The sequence below is a fragment of the Strongylocentrotus purpuratus genome, unplaced genomic scaffold (assembly GCF_000002235.5).
Source record: "Strongylocentrotus purpuratus isolate Spur 01 unplaced genomic scaffold, Spur_5.0 spur5_scaffold_10, whole genome shotgun sequence".
Classification (NCBI taxonomy): domain Eukaryota; kingdom Metazoa; phylum Echinodermata; class Echinoidea; order Camarodonta; family Strongylocentrotidae; genus Strongylocentrotus; species Strongylocentrotus purpuratus.
Genome location: NW_022145595.1, coordinates 19,895,023 through 19,913,120, shown reverse-complemented (window position 1 = coordinate 19,913,120; position 18,098 = coordinate 19,895,023). Strand labels below are relative to the sequence as shown.

At 37.2% G+C, this 18,098-nt stretch overlaps 1 protein-coding gene across 1 annotated transcript; it reads right to left on the bottom strand.

Moving 5' to 3' along the window:
- Positions 1-426: 426 nt before the first annotated feature.
- Positions 427-17,862, bottom strand: LOC105437485. Its single transcript, XM_011664131.1, has 4 exons — positions 17,745-17,862; positions 9,502-9,723; positions 7,620-7,790; positions 427-497 (listed from the first exon to the last, which is right to left on the bottom strand). The coding sequence occupies exons 1-4, from the start codon at positions 17,860-17,862 to the stop codon at positions 427-429; spliced, it is 582 nt and encodes a 193-aa protein (XP_011662433.1).
- Between the last annotated feature and the right edge of the window lie 236 nt (positions 17,863-18,098).

Genomic DNA, 18,098 nt, shown 5'->3' with positions numbered 1-18,098 from the left:
ATAATGACAATGATAATACTACCACTACTACTAATCAAAATGATAACAATAATAATAAATATAATGATGACAGTTATAATAATTATACAAAACATAACACTAATAATTATAAAGATAATAATATTAGTTATAATGATTATGATAATAACAATGATAAGATGAATAGAAATGATAATAATAATAGTTATCATAAAAAAAGTAATTATAGTTACAATAAAAATAAAATGTATGATAATAATCAATTGTAATACTAATAATAACAATAATAATAGAAACAGTAATAATCATTATAAATGCACTAGTCCATACTATTCCCGAGCAAAATCGCAGATAGGTTATTTAGGAAACATGCAATCACCAATTTTTAAAAATGCCACTGTTAAATTGAGCTGAATTTGACGACATCAACTCTGCGACCAATAAAGGTCAACGAACTATTAAGACAGTTCCCTGCGTGTAACAGTATTTAATGGTGTCTTCGAAGACGCCAAACAGAACTGAAACAACATGTATGAGAAAAAGATTGGGGATAATGTGGATGTGGTTTCATTTCTTCCTCATGAATACTGTGGTCTACTTATTGGCCTACTTATAACCATAATTATATTACTCAATTAGACAAAGACTGGGTTAATGCCGGACAATATATCTTGCTTAAGAGTCTATCTATCTATTTAGTGTAATCTTTTCAATGTCAATAATTTGGTAAGAGAAATTCGTATATTTTAGGCATTTTCAATCACAATGCGGATATTTTGGTTTTATATCTTAAGATTTGTTCATAAAATAAAAGGCAGGTATTTTTTTTATTTTAGCCTCCTGTATAAAAGTTACCTGCAACAAATTCAATAAATCATGCACGTGATGAGAACAGGGGGTTGCGTTCAATCCATCCTGAGACACACATCTTCGATTATTACATGAAATAAAAAGCCTCTCCTTTCAACTGATGTACGTCATGTCTTGAAACAATCTTTCATTGAATTTTTATTTGGAAAGAAACTATCGTTAATTTATATGGTCGGAACGCATGGTCGGAGTAATATGTCTTAGAACAATCTTTCATTGAATTTCGATATATTTGGACAGAAGTCATTGCAGAATGCTGAAGTGTCTGTTTCATGGTGTGGACTCACAGTGGCGTATAGCATGGATCGAGAAATTGTGAGGGCATTGGTGCCATGGCAGATACTGCGCATATAGATGGATTCGAGTGAGGGGCAGGTGTGGAAGGAAGGAGACCGTATTTGTTTTGGTCCTCCCTCCCTCCCTCCTCCTCCTCCTTCCCCTGCTAACCACCTACATTTCTCTCTCTCTCTCTCTCTCTCTTTCTCTCTTTATATCTTATTATTTTCTTTTTCCTTGTTCTTAATCTTCTTCTTTTGTCTTGTTCATATTTGATATGCGATTGGGGGCACTTGGCCGCGGAACTCATAAGCTACGCCAATAACTTGCATTCATTTGTTCGTTGGTCGCTGTCAAAGATTTTCTTCTTTTTAAAGATTTTCTGTGTTGTTTTTCATATCACTGTTGAACATTATTTTTGTACTATTCTACTGTATTTCTTCCATGCCCCATAAGGGGCCGTTAAAGAAATTAAATTCATTGACATTGTTATTGTCATTGTCATGCTTGTCTAGTCATCTTCCCCCACGGGTTGTTGACCTTACACTTACTCTTAAATTAAGATCATGGATATGATGTGTTAAAAGCACTCTAATCAGTGACAGGTATGCCAACAACTGTATGATTTTGTTGAAAGTCTCACCTCCCTGATTAGATCGAGATGGTATCAACAAATTATTGGAGAAAGACTCATTTATCAAATCGTGAAAGATATTGGAAGCAGGTGATTTGGTTTTATATTTTATATAAAGAAAACCCTCCCCCTTTCCTCCTTCAGTCTTTCTTTCTCTCTCTCCCTCTCTCTCTCTCTCTCTCCCTCTCTCTCTCTTTCACTCCCTCCCTCCCTCCCTCCCTCTGGCCAACTTGAATACAATTGGTCACAACGTGCATATTCATTTGTTGCATGCTTTCCCAACAACACAATTTTCGCCATATTGTGCCCAATTCGAACCGGGTCGGCCAAACTCTGTATAAAAATGGCTCTTGCCACCAATATCATATATAGTATCTTATTACTGTTGTTGCCACTGTTCAGGGTGTTGTTTCAAATAAATCCTACTAATGTGTTGATTTTCTTCTAGATTTCTTTCAATGACTGATGTCAAATATCTTTCTTTATCTCTCTTTCTCTCTCTCTCTCTCTCTCTCTCTCGTTCTCCCTCTCTCTCTCCATGCATCTCTCTTTCTTTCTCTCTCTCTCTGTGTCTCCCTTTCTCTCCCTCCATCCCTCTTTCTGACTACATGTCTATCCGTCCGTCTCTTTCTCTGTCCCATCCTCTTTCTTCTATCTCCCCCTCTCATTTTTAAGTCATGTTAAATTACGGGATTTTCTTTAGTTCAAAACAGATTGAAAAGCCTCATTTTAATGCAACACAGAATATCTTTTTTTTATCCTGGTTCCCATTTTTTTATTTACAAAACGACAAGTTTTTAATAGAAACTTATACTTTGAAAATATTAATGAGATACCGTTTGCATATATACATACACAAGTATGAACAACTTGAAATGGTGATGAAAAGCACTGTAACATCAGTATCGGTGATGATGATAAAAAAAAGTAAAATAAATACACACAGATTTCTATTTAAATAGGCCTATGTATGATGTAAAAAAGGAATTCTGAAAGTAGTAAATCTGATTAAAACTACTTAGTGTATGATGTTAAAATCACTCAGCCCAGACCAAATTACATTTACACTATTTAAGGCATCAAGAAGGCCTCGTAATTGATCAGTTCCAATAACGTATTCTCCCGAAAGAAGTGATTCAAAAAACATTTAATTTTTTGACGTATAAATAATGTTTCCTCCCAAAATAAGTGCTGAAAATACACATTTTCTTTGTCGAACAATACTTATGCTAATAGTTACTTAATATAGATAGATAGATAGATTTTGTAAGTAACATTCGAATGAATTTCTATATTATTACTATCCATGTCCATTCTCTAAGTATAATTGTAATTATGTAATTAGTCAATATCATTGACGCCTTCCTTCAATATGTTGGTATACCTTTTCAAGATAACATCACAGCAATACATAAGAATTCAAAGCAAATGCAAATGGAATTTTTATTTTCAATGTTTAGGATGTCGTTCTAGTTAATATAGGATTTCCCGTCCAAATTCGCGTGTTTGTCATTCGAATTCATTTACTTTGCATTTCAGTTAGCGCAGATCGGCTTTGCTATGCCAATTATCATTCAATTTTCCAGTTTTTGTATTTAATTTAGGATTTTGGTCGAAGGGTTTCATGAATCTTTCATTCAATTTAAAAACTGCTCAACTAGCATTCAAATTAATATGCACTTGTCGAAGCGTAATTTTTATCATTCAAATTAACACCTGTCATTCGTATTCGTAATATTTTGTATTTAAGTTAGGAATGTTAGGGGGAAGACTTGCAACAAACTTTTACAGTTTTAAATAATGCAGTTAAAATGCATGATTTGCCATTGGGGTCTAAGCTGTTATTCCATTTATTTATTTTCAGGACAATGCAGATGGGTATAGTCAGACATCAAGTAAAGAAGGGGCGAAATCAAGGGATATGGCATTTCTGCACGGACATGTTCATATACCCGGGAAAGGTGGGGGTACCCTCAATCGCCCCTTTTTACTACAGACTCGGAATTGTACAAAGGTAATTCACATCGTCTCCTATACCCAGCACACCCCTCTGTTTTTCTTAAAGAGTTTCATAGTATACTTGCCCGCCAGCAGATCGATGACTAAAGACATGGCTAAATAATGAATCATGTTCAAATTGTTGACTCTAGTCCCTACCCCAGTCACAATATTGTACCCTTCTTCCATAATGAAATTATGATGAAATTATGATAAATTTATGATGAAACATAAGACAAACAACTTCCTTACATGAACATTTACAAATATACTGATACCATCAGGTCCGTAGATGCAAGTCGTTTTTTTCTTCTTAACAATCAAACTTAAATGCTGATGAATATATCAGATAAATCTAATAAGTATAAGTGTATAAATGCAAGAAAATGAAATATGATGAAATACACATGAAAAAACAATCTTGAAAGAAAAAGAATGAGCTATAAAACGTGTGTAATAAACGAGAAATGTATATTGACCATCAATTTAAGTGCACAAAGTGCTAATTTGAATGCTACAAATGAATTAGAATGCTAGAAGTACACCGTCGCGTTGTCCGAAAATCGTGTTGCGCCAAATCGAATGACCAAATAGCGAAAGAAGCACATTGTTCATTAATTTGAATGAAACATACGTAGATTCTAACGAAAATTCCATAGATTTGAACACTAGAAAAGGGAATATCAACCCGAGATATACCTGACTGCACTAAAACCGTCGAATTTGAACGCAAGACAAATTAATTTGAATGACAAACTCGCGAATTTGGCCGAGAAATCCTACATATACAAGAACATTTCTCAAAATTACTGGAGCATATTTCGTTTTATTTATTTTTCTGTTTACCTTTGAAATTAATTAAGTCACTTTCGTGAACGAAATTCAAAATAAGGTCGAACAATGGCAGTATAGAGATATTTCAGATTTGTTAAAATGTACTTCGAAAGAGAGTTCGTTTTAATACAAAAAAAGGTTAAATCACACAATGATTTATCTTTGAGTGGTCCTAAAATCTTGAAAATTACAGTTTTGAAATTCGTTATGTGAAAACTATACAAAAATGCCAGTTGCTACTTTATTTCAAAATGGTGGAATAGTTATTAATAAATTGCAAGTATTAATACAACAAATATTTTAAGATAACATACAAAATTGCTTTTTAAGAACTGCATGTTCTAAAAATTGATCATGAAACATTCATGTACCGAAGCTTAATCCACTATTTCTAGTTAGAGCTGGATAAATATTTTCATTACACTGCAAATCTGCAGATTTAACTTTACTCCATAAAGTCGCTATCACAACAAACATCACACCAATTAAAAGGGAATTCAAAGCCTACCAAATAGATGCCCATCTTCATGACTTAGCATGTCGTTCTAGAAATTATTAAAAGCTTTCTTAAAACCACTGGAACATATTTCGTCTTTGTTTATGTTTGCCTCTGAATTATTAAGTCTCTTTCACGAACAAAATTCAAAATGCTGTTAAAAAAATGGGAGTAAGGGATTACTTATAGTTTGTTGGAAGGTACTTCACAAGAAAATGTCTTTAAAATAAGTTATATCACACAATGATTTATCTTTCAGTGGTCCTAAAATTACGGAATTGAAGTCCCATAAGTGAAAAGCACCCATACCAGCTGTTACTTTATTTAAAGATGTTGGGAAAGACAGTAGAGTTTTTTTTTCTTTCTTTTCTTTCAACCAGCAAAAATATGTTTTGTTATGTTTATACATGGTAACTCAGGTTTTAGAATAAGTTCTAATAAGGTTTTAGTTGCATTTTGTGTATTGCTATCACGTGCCCATCAACACTGGAGGTTGGAAAAGTTGTTTGATTTTCATATAGCGATACCTTCAGAATTTCATATTATTCAAGGGATATTGAACAACAAAATTAAAAAAATACCTTTAAGAGCTAATAATTAGTAACAAATGTACATAATTATATTTCATTAAAAAATATACATGCATGCTGTTTATACCAGAGGCTCAATACAACTTTTTTGTGTTCACTATATTGAGCATTTTTGCGAACAATAGCCACATTCATGTAACAACAAACAATAAATATTGTTGACAGCTGTCATAGAAGCAGTCCATGGAATTAGAGTCTAAAAAGGCCAATCCAACTGGTTCGCTGCAGCTCATTTTATGTTTCCCTAATCTATTCAAAAAAAAAAAAAAAAAAAAAATTCTTACACATGTGACATAATCGTGCGCTATTTTATTGTCATTAATGTTTAGGAATTTCTCGTAATATACATCATGGCCACATAATGAAGACAGGACAAGTCTATATTTTTAATACATTTTCATCATTTGAGATTTCGTAAAAAAGACATTTTCTCATTCTTATTCTATCTTGAAGTTAGTCAAGATTCTGGCCTATTTAATTTTGATCTCCATCACACCAACGCTACCTCTCCCTACTTACTTGCTACCAGCCGATGATGGCGTGATCATTAAATTAAGACGCCCGGCGAAAAAAATGCTAGCTAGTTTATGTTTTACAAAATAACATCAGCGTTTATTCATACAGACATAACAATTGCAAAAATATATATATGATACATAACAATGATATTGGCTGCAATAAATCCAAATATTTTTTATTTTGTATAGTTTAAAGAAGAAATAATGAAAATTCCATAAACAATAAATACTTGCAAAAAGACTACCTTCTCACGACCGATCAAAATGCAAAACAAACGCGTTTCTCTTCAGTCTCAAGAGATTGACACTTCACCAACCAATCAGCGCGGCGTAAGCATGATGGTGGGCGGTCCATAGTTGTATTGCTCTCCGTTGAAATTTCAACGGAGGGCCATTAAACCGAGAACCGAGGTTTTTGTCTGTACGGTCTTCAGGCTGGTCTGGTGAGCATAATTATGAGTTTGTTGATAACGCCATCTTCGACGTCTTGAATCAAGTGTAGGGAAATTATAAAGGACCGTGCAGATTCTGGACTATCTTGAAGTGTGAGACCCGTTTTGACCGGAAGTACCTGTGCTTCAAAATCGCGGCAAATTTGCTTGTAGAATCGAGCCCCACTTACGTTTGATTGCATTTCAGCTATATGCGGTAGGGAGAATTCGTCAGCAGTGATGAATGCCAGTCAAGTTGATTGTTATGTGTATTTCCTGCCCAGTAATGTTGTTGTCGTTAACATTCGCAGATTCTGATCCATGTAAATTCACGCTGAAATCTCTCCGATTAGATGTAAGTCTACTCTCTATTATGGAAAAACAAAGGAATGCGACTGTACTGTTTAGAGTTTGTTAATACACAAATGAGCCATGAGACTTGCAAGTTGGATATCTTTATATTAATGTTAACAAAAAAAGTTGAGGAGCTAGAACAGCTTTCCAAAGAAGATGGTTCAATTTCAGGGCTTCAACCTCTGGCCATATGAATGAATGAATGAATATTTAATATATTTGTCATTCTTTTATTCTTCCTCTCATTGGATGGAACACCCTAACAGCAAAAGCTAGTTTCCATTGGGGTTCACCAAAGTTTATGTAAATGTATTTTCAAAAAGATGACGGAGAAACCAGATAAATAAAATGAACATAAAACAATAATATAATATGAAGATACGATAGTAGCTGAAATTAGAAATGCTATAATGATATCCTCGAATCCGAACGCGTCGATGGTACGCCAAGCCTTTTTTTTTCTTCAGGCGTAGAAATTCGGGAAATAACGCCATCCTCGGCTTGCAGCAAGTAGGGGGAGATCGCGTTCCGTTGGTGGAGATTGTAATTTTTTTTTAAAGGCTTGATTTTGGACTATAGGCGAAATGTCCAAGATACAGAACATGTTGGAAGGAAGCAAAGTTTCATGACTGTACTTACTACGTTTTTTATGATTTGGTGCGTCCTTTTCTTTTGTTGCTTTCCTCTTTTTAGCTGGTTTCTTGTCTGCAATAGCAGGGAATGTTCCGGCTTTGTTCTCTTCCTTATCACTGGAGACCTTGCTTCTTGACTGTGCAGTCCCCGAGGGTGCTATTGATCCTTTTTGAAGTGCTGAATAACAGAAATTTCCAAATGATAATGAAGACAATGGTGATTGAAGTAATAGTAATAATAACAATAGTAGTAATCATAATGATAATGAAAATAATTACGATGATATAAATAATAATAAGGTTAATACTATCATTAATACTATATCAACGATAATGGTAATATAAAACACAAAAATATTCTAATGATAACATTAAAGGGTTATGATATTATACAACCACAATAATGCTGACTGTAATGCAGAATATTTAAAGTCTATAATGATGAAACAAAATATAATATTGATAATAAAAATAATAATGATAATATATTGACAGTAATGACCAAAATCACACCCATTATAATGAAAACAATAGTGATTACCGATATCAACAACAACAATAATAATAACAACAATAATCTGGGTGAAGTAAATGGGTACCTGGTAGGAATTGAAACGCAGCGCGCGTAACAGCTGCACTGCTAAAGCCAGGGCAATTATGCTGCATTATTGTAGAGCGCTTAGAGACTTCTGATAAAGTAAGTGTTAGGCGCTATTATAAGCAAGGATAATTATTATTATTATTAAATAATAATGATAAGAACTAAAATTATAATGATACTTATCTTAATAGTAACTATAACAAAAACCTGTTCAAATAATTATCATCATCATCATCATCCATACAAAAAACATAACAATTAAACATTTTTTATAGAGTTTATGTATAGCTTATGTTCTATTTTATCCAATCCGTCATTGGACATACACTAGGCAGTTTTCGCAACCGGCGACGCGGACTTCTACAACGCTAATCTTAGCGGGGGGGTCGCACTGAGAGCGAAAATTTCCGCGTAGCGTCCAAACCTACGACGGCATTCAGCTGTATTAAAGGGATAGTTGAGTTCTTTTTTTCAGACCGCAAATGCCTTCAAAGTGCATGGTTATTGCTCTTATTCTTATCTATGACATTTATAGTGCCCTTTTAGAACCTAAAGTTGCTATGAAGGTAATTTTAGACCCCAAAACGTGTGAAATTTAGCCAATACGATCATACCAATTCAGCTCCACTTCCCAAAAACACGGTGACCGTTAATTAATTATTTGATTAAAAATAATAATACATGTGCCGGCTAATTGTGGGTAATATAAGCAACACAAAAATGCCAACAAAAAAACCAACATCGGCATTGACTGAAATACGACGTAAAGGCGTTATTTCGGGTTTTTCAACGGTTTTTTCAATTTTTTTCAAAATATCTAATATTTGTGGTGGTACACAAGTATTAGAAATCGTTATATTTTAGCCGTCTCTGAACCGATTTTGATCAAACAAAGATGATTTTGTCATTTGAATATTATGTTCTTTCAAATTTGACACTCAGTTTTTCATTAACTCACAACAAAATTATTTTGTGTAGCGCCCTCTGCAACAGAACTCAACTATCCCTTTAACGTCAAGAGTCGAGCTAGTACGGGGTGGCGAGCTCATTTAAATACCCCGTAGTCAGCACTTGCGTCGCCGTGCAAAAAGTCCCTAATACCATGCCACAGAATGAACGATGGCATAATAATGCCAGGAATATTTATCGGGTCCATAGGTCAACATTCAATCAGGCATTATTGCTAACATACAGCAAGTTCACGGAGTAGATCTCCCCATATAATTATATGCAGTGCAAGGGAAAAGGGACATTTCTTGACTATATTGTGGCCCTACGTTTAACCCACCTGGTTTAGGAATATCCTGGGGCACCTTCTTTCCTGATGCCGGTTTCGTCTCCCTGGTCTTGATGCCTTCCTGTGGCGGCTTCTTCGCTGGTGTACTTTTAGTCTTAGGTTTCTTGTCTGCAATAGCAGGGGATGTTCTGGCTTTGTTCTCTTCCTTATCACTGGAGACCTTGCTTCTTGACTGTACCGTCCCCGTTTGTGTTATTGATCCTTTTTTAAGTGCTGAATATGACAAGAATTTTCAAATGATAATGATGACAATGGTGATTGAAGTGATAGTAATGAAAATAGTAGTAGTAATAATACCCAAAAAATTGTTGTCTAGTTTATGTATGGGGTATGTTCTATCTTAACCATCCTGCCCTCGGCCATAGAATATCATGTCATAGAACAATGCTGCGATGAATATTAAGCTAGGTCATTGGCCAGGCATTATTGCTAGCGTAGGGCAAGTTCGCCGAGTAGATCTCTCTATATATATGTAGTGTAAGGGAAACGGGATATTAAGCAAATAACTACCGTTGGTGAAGGTGATGGGACAAACCATCACTTCCGAGGTGATCAGGATGTAGCTATCTTTCCGAAGCGAAGCTGAGGAAAGATAGCGTATACATTCTGATCGACGAGGAAGTGATAGTTTGCCATCGCCTGAAACCAAAAGGTGATTATTTGCTTTATATTCCACATCTAAAACAAATTAACTACAAAAAGAAAAGGACGTGTATGCCTCTACATAAAAGACACCAGGCCCAAATTCACACCAAAAAAGTTAAAAGTTTAACCCAACCCCTTGAGGGTACGGTGCGCGCATGTGTTTGCTTTAATTGCGCTCATTGGTAATGCGCGCTTAATTACGCCTGTTTTAGTGCGCTTTTGGATAATCTTCAGTGAAAGTGCGTTGCCCTGTGTAGATAGTACCTCTATCTTCAGTGAAAGTGCGTTGCACTGTGTAGATAGTAGTACTATCTACACAGTGCAACGAACTTTTTGCTTCTCCCATCAATAATGGGCGAACTATCTTTCATCACGTGATTTACTTTTGACCAATCGTAGAGCAAGATTCTTAGTATGTGGAATGTAATTCTGAATATCTCATGGCTCTATCTTTAACCCACCTGGTTTGGGATCATCCTGGACCAACTGCTTTACGTGATGCCGATTTGGTCCCTATGGTCTTGGTACCTTCCTGTGGCGGCATCTTCTTCTTTTTTTTCTTTGGTGTACTTTCAGTCTTAGGTTTATTGTTTGCAAGTTCAGTTGATGTCCCGGCTACAGATCCTTTTTGGATTGCTGAGTGACACAATTTTTAAATGATAATGACTATGAGGATGATAATAATAGTAATAGCAATAGTAATTATAGTTCTATACAACGATATACAAGAACCCACTTATTTTTCTCATGTCGGTACGCCACAACGGTCACTATTGATTAGATAGTCCAAGTCCAGTGTTGCGTACGCCCTGGGGGTATGGCTTCTTATACAGTGTGATCATACAAAATATCACAGGAATGGCTCAATGTCTATGATTCCTGAATAATTTTGGAATCAAGATTTAACCAAAAGCAATGTTTTTTCATTGTTACATATAAATTGCAGAAGCTTGCCAAAACATTATGATATTGAAAATTTATTGCATTTTCTTTGTGTTTTTTTATTTGAGGGAACTGCCCCCTACCCTAGCCCCCGCTGCGTATAGTCATGGTTCAGTGGCAAAGCAATGGTCTCGTAACTGTGAGGCCCCAGGATCAAAACCGTGTCGATGTGCTATATGAGTGCCCTTTTGGGGGGCATTAATACTCATTTCTGTCATTTATGACTTAAGGGCGTAGGTCCCCTAGTTAATAAGCATAGTAGCATAAACATGCTTTAGCAGTCACGCAAAACAAACACTGGCACATTATTATTCAAGAATATCTGAGAATGTATTATCTAGATCTATTAGATATAAATCATTGTCAAAATAATTCCATAAATTGAGGTTTAAAAAAAATCCAAGTGTGCGCCTGTAAAATAGCGACTGGCTGGAATGCTCCATAGGGAGTGGAAAATATGCACATATTGTGTGCGGGTAAGCCTAAATCCGATGACCGGGGTAATTATATATCTGTAAAGCGCTTAGGCACATCGTTGGATCGGTGTATTGAACGCTATATAAATAATGGATTATTATTATATGAGCGACAGTGTATTTTCCTCCTACTAAAAAGAGCAGTTCGTATAATTTGCCACAAGCCATTTTTAAGTCCAAGCAGACCTTTATTCTTGAAACTGAATATTCTCCCAATATCATTATATATTACATGATTTTCAACTCTGTATTTAACCTATTACCAGAAATTTTGTGTAATATATTTCAGAGCAATAACGATATTCATAGATATAACTTCAGCAGACACTCGTGTAATATATGGTCATTCTTCATTTTCAAATAGTATCTTTTTATGCCAAAGACCCACTATTTAAAATTTGAATTTAACAAACGCAATTTTGTATGTGTGTAATTACTACTGTATTATTGTATTTGTTTTGGTCTCTTTTTTGTTTTTTTGTGTGTACATTTTTGGGATCATTTACCTATAAGTTTGTGTAACTTTTTTGATGATCCAACCACTTCGTAATTTCCTTCAGTGTATTTTCCATTTTATTGGTTTATCTATGTTTGCAAGAAATTCGTTCCTGTTTTAACGAAGTGACGGTAGTGAGGAAAATCCGCACGCAAATTGAATGCAATTTTCATTCACTACCGTCACTTCGTGAAAATAGGGACGAATTATTGTATTCTTTGCCTTTGTATGTTTTTATGAAAGAGGTGAATAAATTCAATTCAATTCAATTCAATTTAGTATATATCCGATACCGCAGCTGCACTTGTGGTAGTCCAGATTATGTCATGTTTGTATATATTGTTTAATTCTTCATTCATCTACGTTTTCTTACCATACACGCATCCCACACAGATCGTGCGACCCCCGAAAATACATCCTTCGAAAAAACCGTTTGCGAGGGTGAGAATGAAGGTAAGGACTGTCTCCGTTTTAGCGTTGAGGGTGTGTTATATTCGCAGCTGATTTAGCCTTTTGACAAGGCCTCGTTGACTCTGGCTAAGCGGCTGAGATGAGTCTAGATACCCGGAGTGAACGCGCGACCGAATGACGAATTGGCGTTCATTCAGGTTTTCGCGATTAGTCTCTTTTTAGTCGCTCGGCGTCTATCAGGCATGTGGCCTTGTTAATTCGCATTGGCGTTCATTCAGGTTTTCGCGATTAGTCTCTTTTTAGTCGCTCGGCGTCTATCAGGCATGTGGCCTTGTTTAAAGGCTACAGCTGATTGGGCTCGCGACACAGAAACAGTCCAGGAAGTGGACTACACTTGTGGTAATGTACTGGGGTAGTAATGTGAACGGCTGTCTGTGGTATCTACTATGGTAACTTTTATTCGTATCACACAAAATACATCAGGAATATCACACGTATGCCTAATGCACATGATCTTTTCAAATGATATTTTGAGCAAACAAAAGATTTATGCTGTGTCCTGCTATTTTTTCTCCCATCTGTTCTGCTTATGATATGACGAATGAAATGTTAATGCTTTTAGACTATTTTCAAATTTTCTTTTTTAAATTATGTTTTCGATTATATGTTTTTTCTTCTTCTAATTCTTGTAGGACCATGTAAAGAGAGACAAAGAAGATACACTGGCAGGGGCAAGAGGCAATCCACAATTTTGTTTGACTAAAATTCATTTAAAATCAGAAAAAAATTGCTGAATATCGTTCTACAATTAAGGTAAAGCGGGGTAAAAATTCATCCTTTAAAAAATATAAATAATCACATCATATTCATTTCTATGGGGATAATTTAAAATATACCTTTGAAAAAAAGGAAAGATGCAAAACAACTTAAAGATAAACTCCAGTTCTGGTAAAAAAAAGAAAATTAATTCTCACAGAATCAAACGAAAGTTACACTGAATGTTCAAGATTACAAATAAATGACATGTGCCAAACAATTTTGGAAGAAAATGTATACTGGCTGAGTAATGAGCATAGAAAGACAAGGAAATCAAGGTAGTACTAGCCCCGACACCATGTGTGTTGTCCCATATATAGCTTTCTGTGTACAGTGCTTGTTACTTTACCAAGACTCGGTCAAATTTATTATGATTTTGATGACTCCAGAACCTTGCAATGCACACCAATACTTACATGCTACATGATCAACTGTTTCTGATCCTTTCCACACCTTTTCTTTCACAATGCAATCGCATTACCAGTACTAAAGTTTATCTTTAAGTATTGTCAGGACAGCTCAGTCCCTATAAATACACCCCTTTCTGAAAAAAAGTGGCTACATGATCACCGGCAAAATGCGAAACTTACCTTCAGATTGTGCTACTTGATCATCGAGGTACTGAACTACATTGAGATGGCCTTTGCGTGAGGCCAAGTGAAGTGGTGTGTGACCATTATTATTTTCGTTCTCAACCTGTGCTCCTTGACCAACGAGAAACTGAACTACATCAAGATGACCATTGAGTGATGCCACGTGAAGTGACGTCAAACCATCATTATTTTTTTTTTCAACCTGCGCTCCTTGACCAACGAGAAACTGAACTACATCATAGTGGCCATTGTGTGATGCAAAGTGAAGTGGTGTTAGACCATTCTTATCAACCGCCTCAACATGTGCTCCTTGACCAACGAGATACTGAACTACATCAAGACGGCCATTGCGTGATGCAAAGTGGAGAGGTGTGTGACCATTATTATTTTCGTTCTCAACCTGTGCTCCTTGACCAACGAGAAACTGAACTACATCAAGATGACCATTGAGTGATGCCACGTGAAGTGACGTCAAACCATCATTATTTTTTTTTTCAACCTGCGCTCCTTGACCAACGAGAAACTGAACTACATCATAGTGGCCATTGTGTGATGCAAAGTGAAGTGGTGTTAGACCATTCTTATCAATCGCCTCAACCAGTGCTTCTTTACCAACGAGATACTGAACTACATCAAGATGGCCATATCGTGATGCAAAGTGAAGTGATGTCCAAACATCATTATTTTCTTTTTCAACCTGCGCTCCTTGACCAACGAGAAACTGAACTACATCAAAGTGGCCATTGCGTGATGCAAAGTGGAGAGGTGTTTGACCTCTGTTATGTTCCTTCTCAACCAGTGCTCCTTGACCAACAAGATACTGAACTACATCAAGATAACCATTGAGTGACGCCGAGTGGAGAGGTGTTTGACCATTAATAATTTCCTTCTCAACCTGTGCTCCTTGACCAACGAGATACTGAACTACATCAAGATGACCATTGTGTGATGCCAAGTGAAGTGGTGTTAGACCATTATTATTTTCCTTCTCAACCTGTGCTCCTTCACCAACGATAAATTGAACTACATCAAGATGACCATTGAGTGATGCCACGTGAAGTGACGTCAAACCATCATTATTTTTTTTTTCAACCTGCGCTCCTTGACCAACGAGAAACTGAACTACATCATAGTGGCCATTGTGTGATGCAAAGTGAAGTGGTGTTAGACCATTCTTATCAATCGCCTCAACCAGTGCTTCTTTACCAACGAGATACTGAACTACATCAAGATGGCCATATCGTGATGCAAAGTGAAGTGATGTCCAAACATCATTATTTTCTTTTTCAACCTGCGCTCCTTGACCAACGAGAAACTGAACTACATCAAAGTGGCCATTGCGTGATGCAAAGTGAAGTGGTGTTAGACTATTCTTATCAATCGCCTCAACCAGTGCTCTTTGACCAACGAGATACTGAACTACATCAAGATGACCATTGAGTGATGCCACGTGAAGTGATGTTGGGCCATTATTATATTCGTTCTCAACCGGTGCTCCTTGACCAACAAGATACTGAACTACATCAAGATGGCCATTGCGTGAGGCAAAGTGGAGAGGTGTTTGACCATTATTATTTTCTTTCTCAACCTGTGCTCCTTGACCAACGAGAAACTTAACTACATCAAGATGACCATTGAGTGATGCCACGTGAAGTGATGTTTGACCTCTGTTATGTTCCTTCTCAACCGGTGCTCCTTGACCAACAAGATACTGAACTACATCAAGATGACCATTGAGTGACGCCGAGTGGAGAGGTGTTTGACCACCAATAATTTCCTTCTCAACCTGTGCTCCTTGACCAACGAGATACTGAACTACATCAAGATGACCATTGAGTGACGCCGAGTGGAGAGGTGTTTGACCATTAATAATTTCCTTCTCAACCTGTGCTCCTTGACCAACGAGAAACTGAACTACATCAAGATGACCATTGTGCGATGCCACGTGGAGTGAGGTCCAGCCATTATTAGCAATCCCCTTAACCAGAGCTCCTTGACCAACGAGGTTATGAACGACATCAAGATGACCATTGAGTGACGCCGAGTGGAGAGGTGTTCGGTCATTATTAGCAATCCCCTTAACCTCAGCTCCTCGACCGACGAGATAATGAACTACATCAAGATGACCATTGTATGATGCCCAGTAAAGTGGTTTCAAACCGTATTTATCACCACTCTCGATATGTGCTCCTTGAACAACTAGAAACTGAACGACATCAAGATGACCATTGAGTGACGCCGAGTGGAGAGGTGTTGGGCCATTATTATATTCGTTCTCAACCTGAGCTCCTCGACCGACGAGATACTGAACTACATTAAGATGGCCATTGCGTGATGCAAAGTGGAGAGGTGTTTGACCATTATTATTTTCCTTCTCAACCTGTGCTCCTTGACCAACGAGAAACTGAACTACATCAAGATGGCCATTGCGTGATGCAAATTGGAGAGGTGTTTGACCTCTGTTATGTTCCTTCTCAACCAGTGCTCCTTGACCAACAAGATACTGAACTACATCAAGATGACCATTGAGTGACGCCGAGTGGAGAGGTGTTTGACCCTTAATAATTTCCTTCTCAATCTGTGCTCCTTGACCAACGAGATACTGAACTACATCAAGATGACCATTGAGTGACGCCGAGTGGAGAGGTGTTTGACCATTTATAATTTCCTTCTCAACCTGTGCTCCTTGACCAACGAGAAACTGAACTACATCAAGATGACCATTGAGCGATGCCACGTGGAGTGAGGTCCAGCCATTATTAGCAATCCCCTCAACCAGAGCTCCTTGACCAACGAGGTACTGAACGACATCAAGATGACCATTGAGTGACGCCGAGTGGAGAGGTGTTCGGTCATTATTAGCAATCCCCTTAACCTCAGCTCCTCGACCGACGAGATAATGAACTACATCAAGATGACCATTGTATGATGCCCAGTAAAGTGGTTTCAAACCGTATTTATCACCACTCTCGATATGTGCTCCTTGAACAACTAGAAACTGAACGACATCAAGATGACCATTGAGTGACGCCGAGTGGAGAGGTGTTGGGCCATTATTATTTTCGTTCTCAACCTGAACTCCTCGACCGACGAGATACTGAACTACATTAAGATGACCATTGAGTGACGCCGAGTGGAGAGGTGTTTGACCATTATTATTTTCTTTCTCAACCTGTGCTCCTTGACCAACGAAATACTGAACTACATCAAGATGGCCATTGCGTGATGCAAAGTGGAGAGGTGTTTGACCATTATTATTTTCCTTCTCAACCTGTGCTCCTTGACCAACGAGAAACTGAACTACATCAAGATGGCCATTGCGTGATGCAAAGTGGAGAGGTGTTTGACCTCTGTTATGTTCCTTCTCAACCAGTGCTCCTTGACCAACAAGATACTGAACTACATCAAGATGACCATTGAGTGACGCCGAGTGGAGAGGTGTTGGGCCATTATTATTTTCGTTCTCAACCTGAGCTCCTCGACCGACGAGATACTGAACGACATCAAGATGACCATTGAGTGACGCCGAGTGGAGAGGTGTTGGGCCATTATTATTTTCGTTCTCAACCTGAGCTCCTCGACCGACGAGATACTGAACTACATTAAGATGACCATTGAGTGACGCCGAGTGGAGAGGTGTTTGACCATTATTATTTTCTTTCTCAACCTGTGCTCCTTGACCAACAAGATACTGAACTACATCAAGATGACCATTGCGTGATGCAAAGTAAAGTGATGTCCATCCATTATTATCAATCCCCTCAACCTGCGCTCCTCGACCAACGAGATCCTGAACTACATCAATATGACCATTGTGTGATGCCAAGTGAAGTGGTGTTTGACCTATAGTATCACCTTCCTCAACCTTTGCTCTTTGCCCAACGAGGTACTGAACGTCCAGTTGGCCATTGAAAGCTGTCACTTTAAGGGCTGTATTGACCTCATTAGCCTCATTTGCTGCTCTTTCAGCCATCATGGCAACGTCTGTTGAACCAATGTTAAGCAAATCTTCATTTATTTCGTGTTTGTCAAGGTCACATTTGCGTTATGTAAATCATTCTCGGAAGAGAATAAATACGTCAATGAAGTTACTTGCTCTACAGCCTGAGAGGTAGATATATATTCTCTGTTTCCGTGCAGGTTAAGACTTTTCTAAGCCTACTAATATTTATGCATTGGAAAATACGGAAAAGAAAATATTCTAATTAG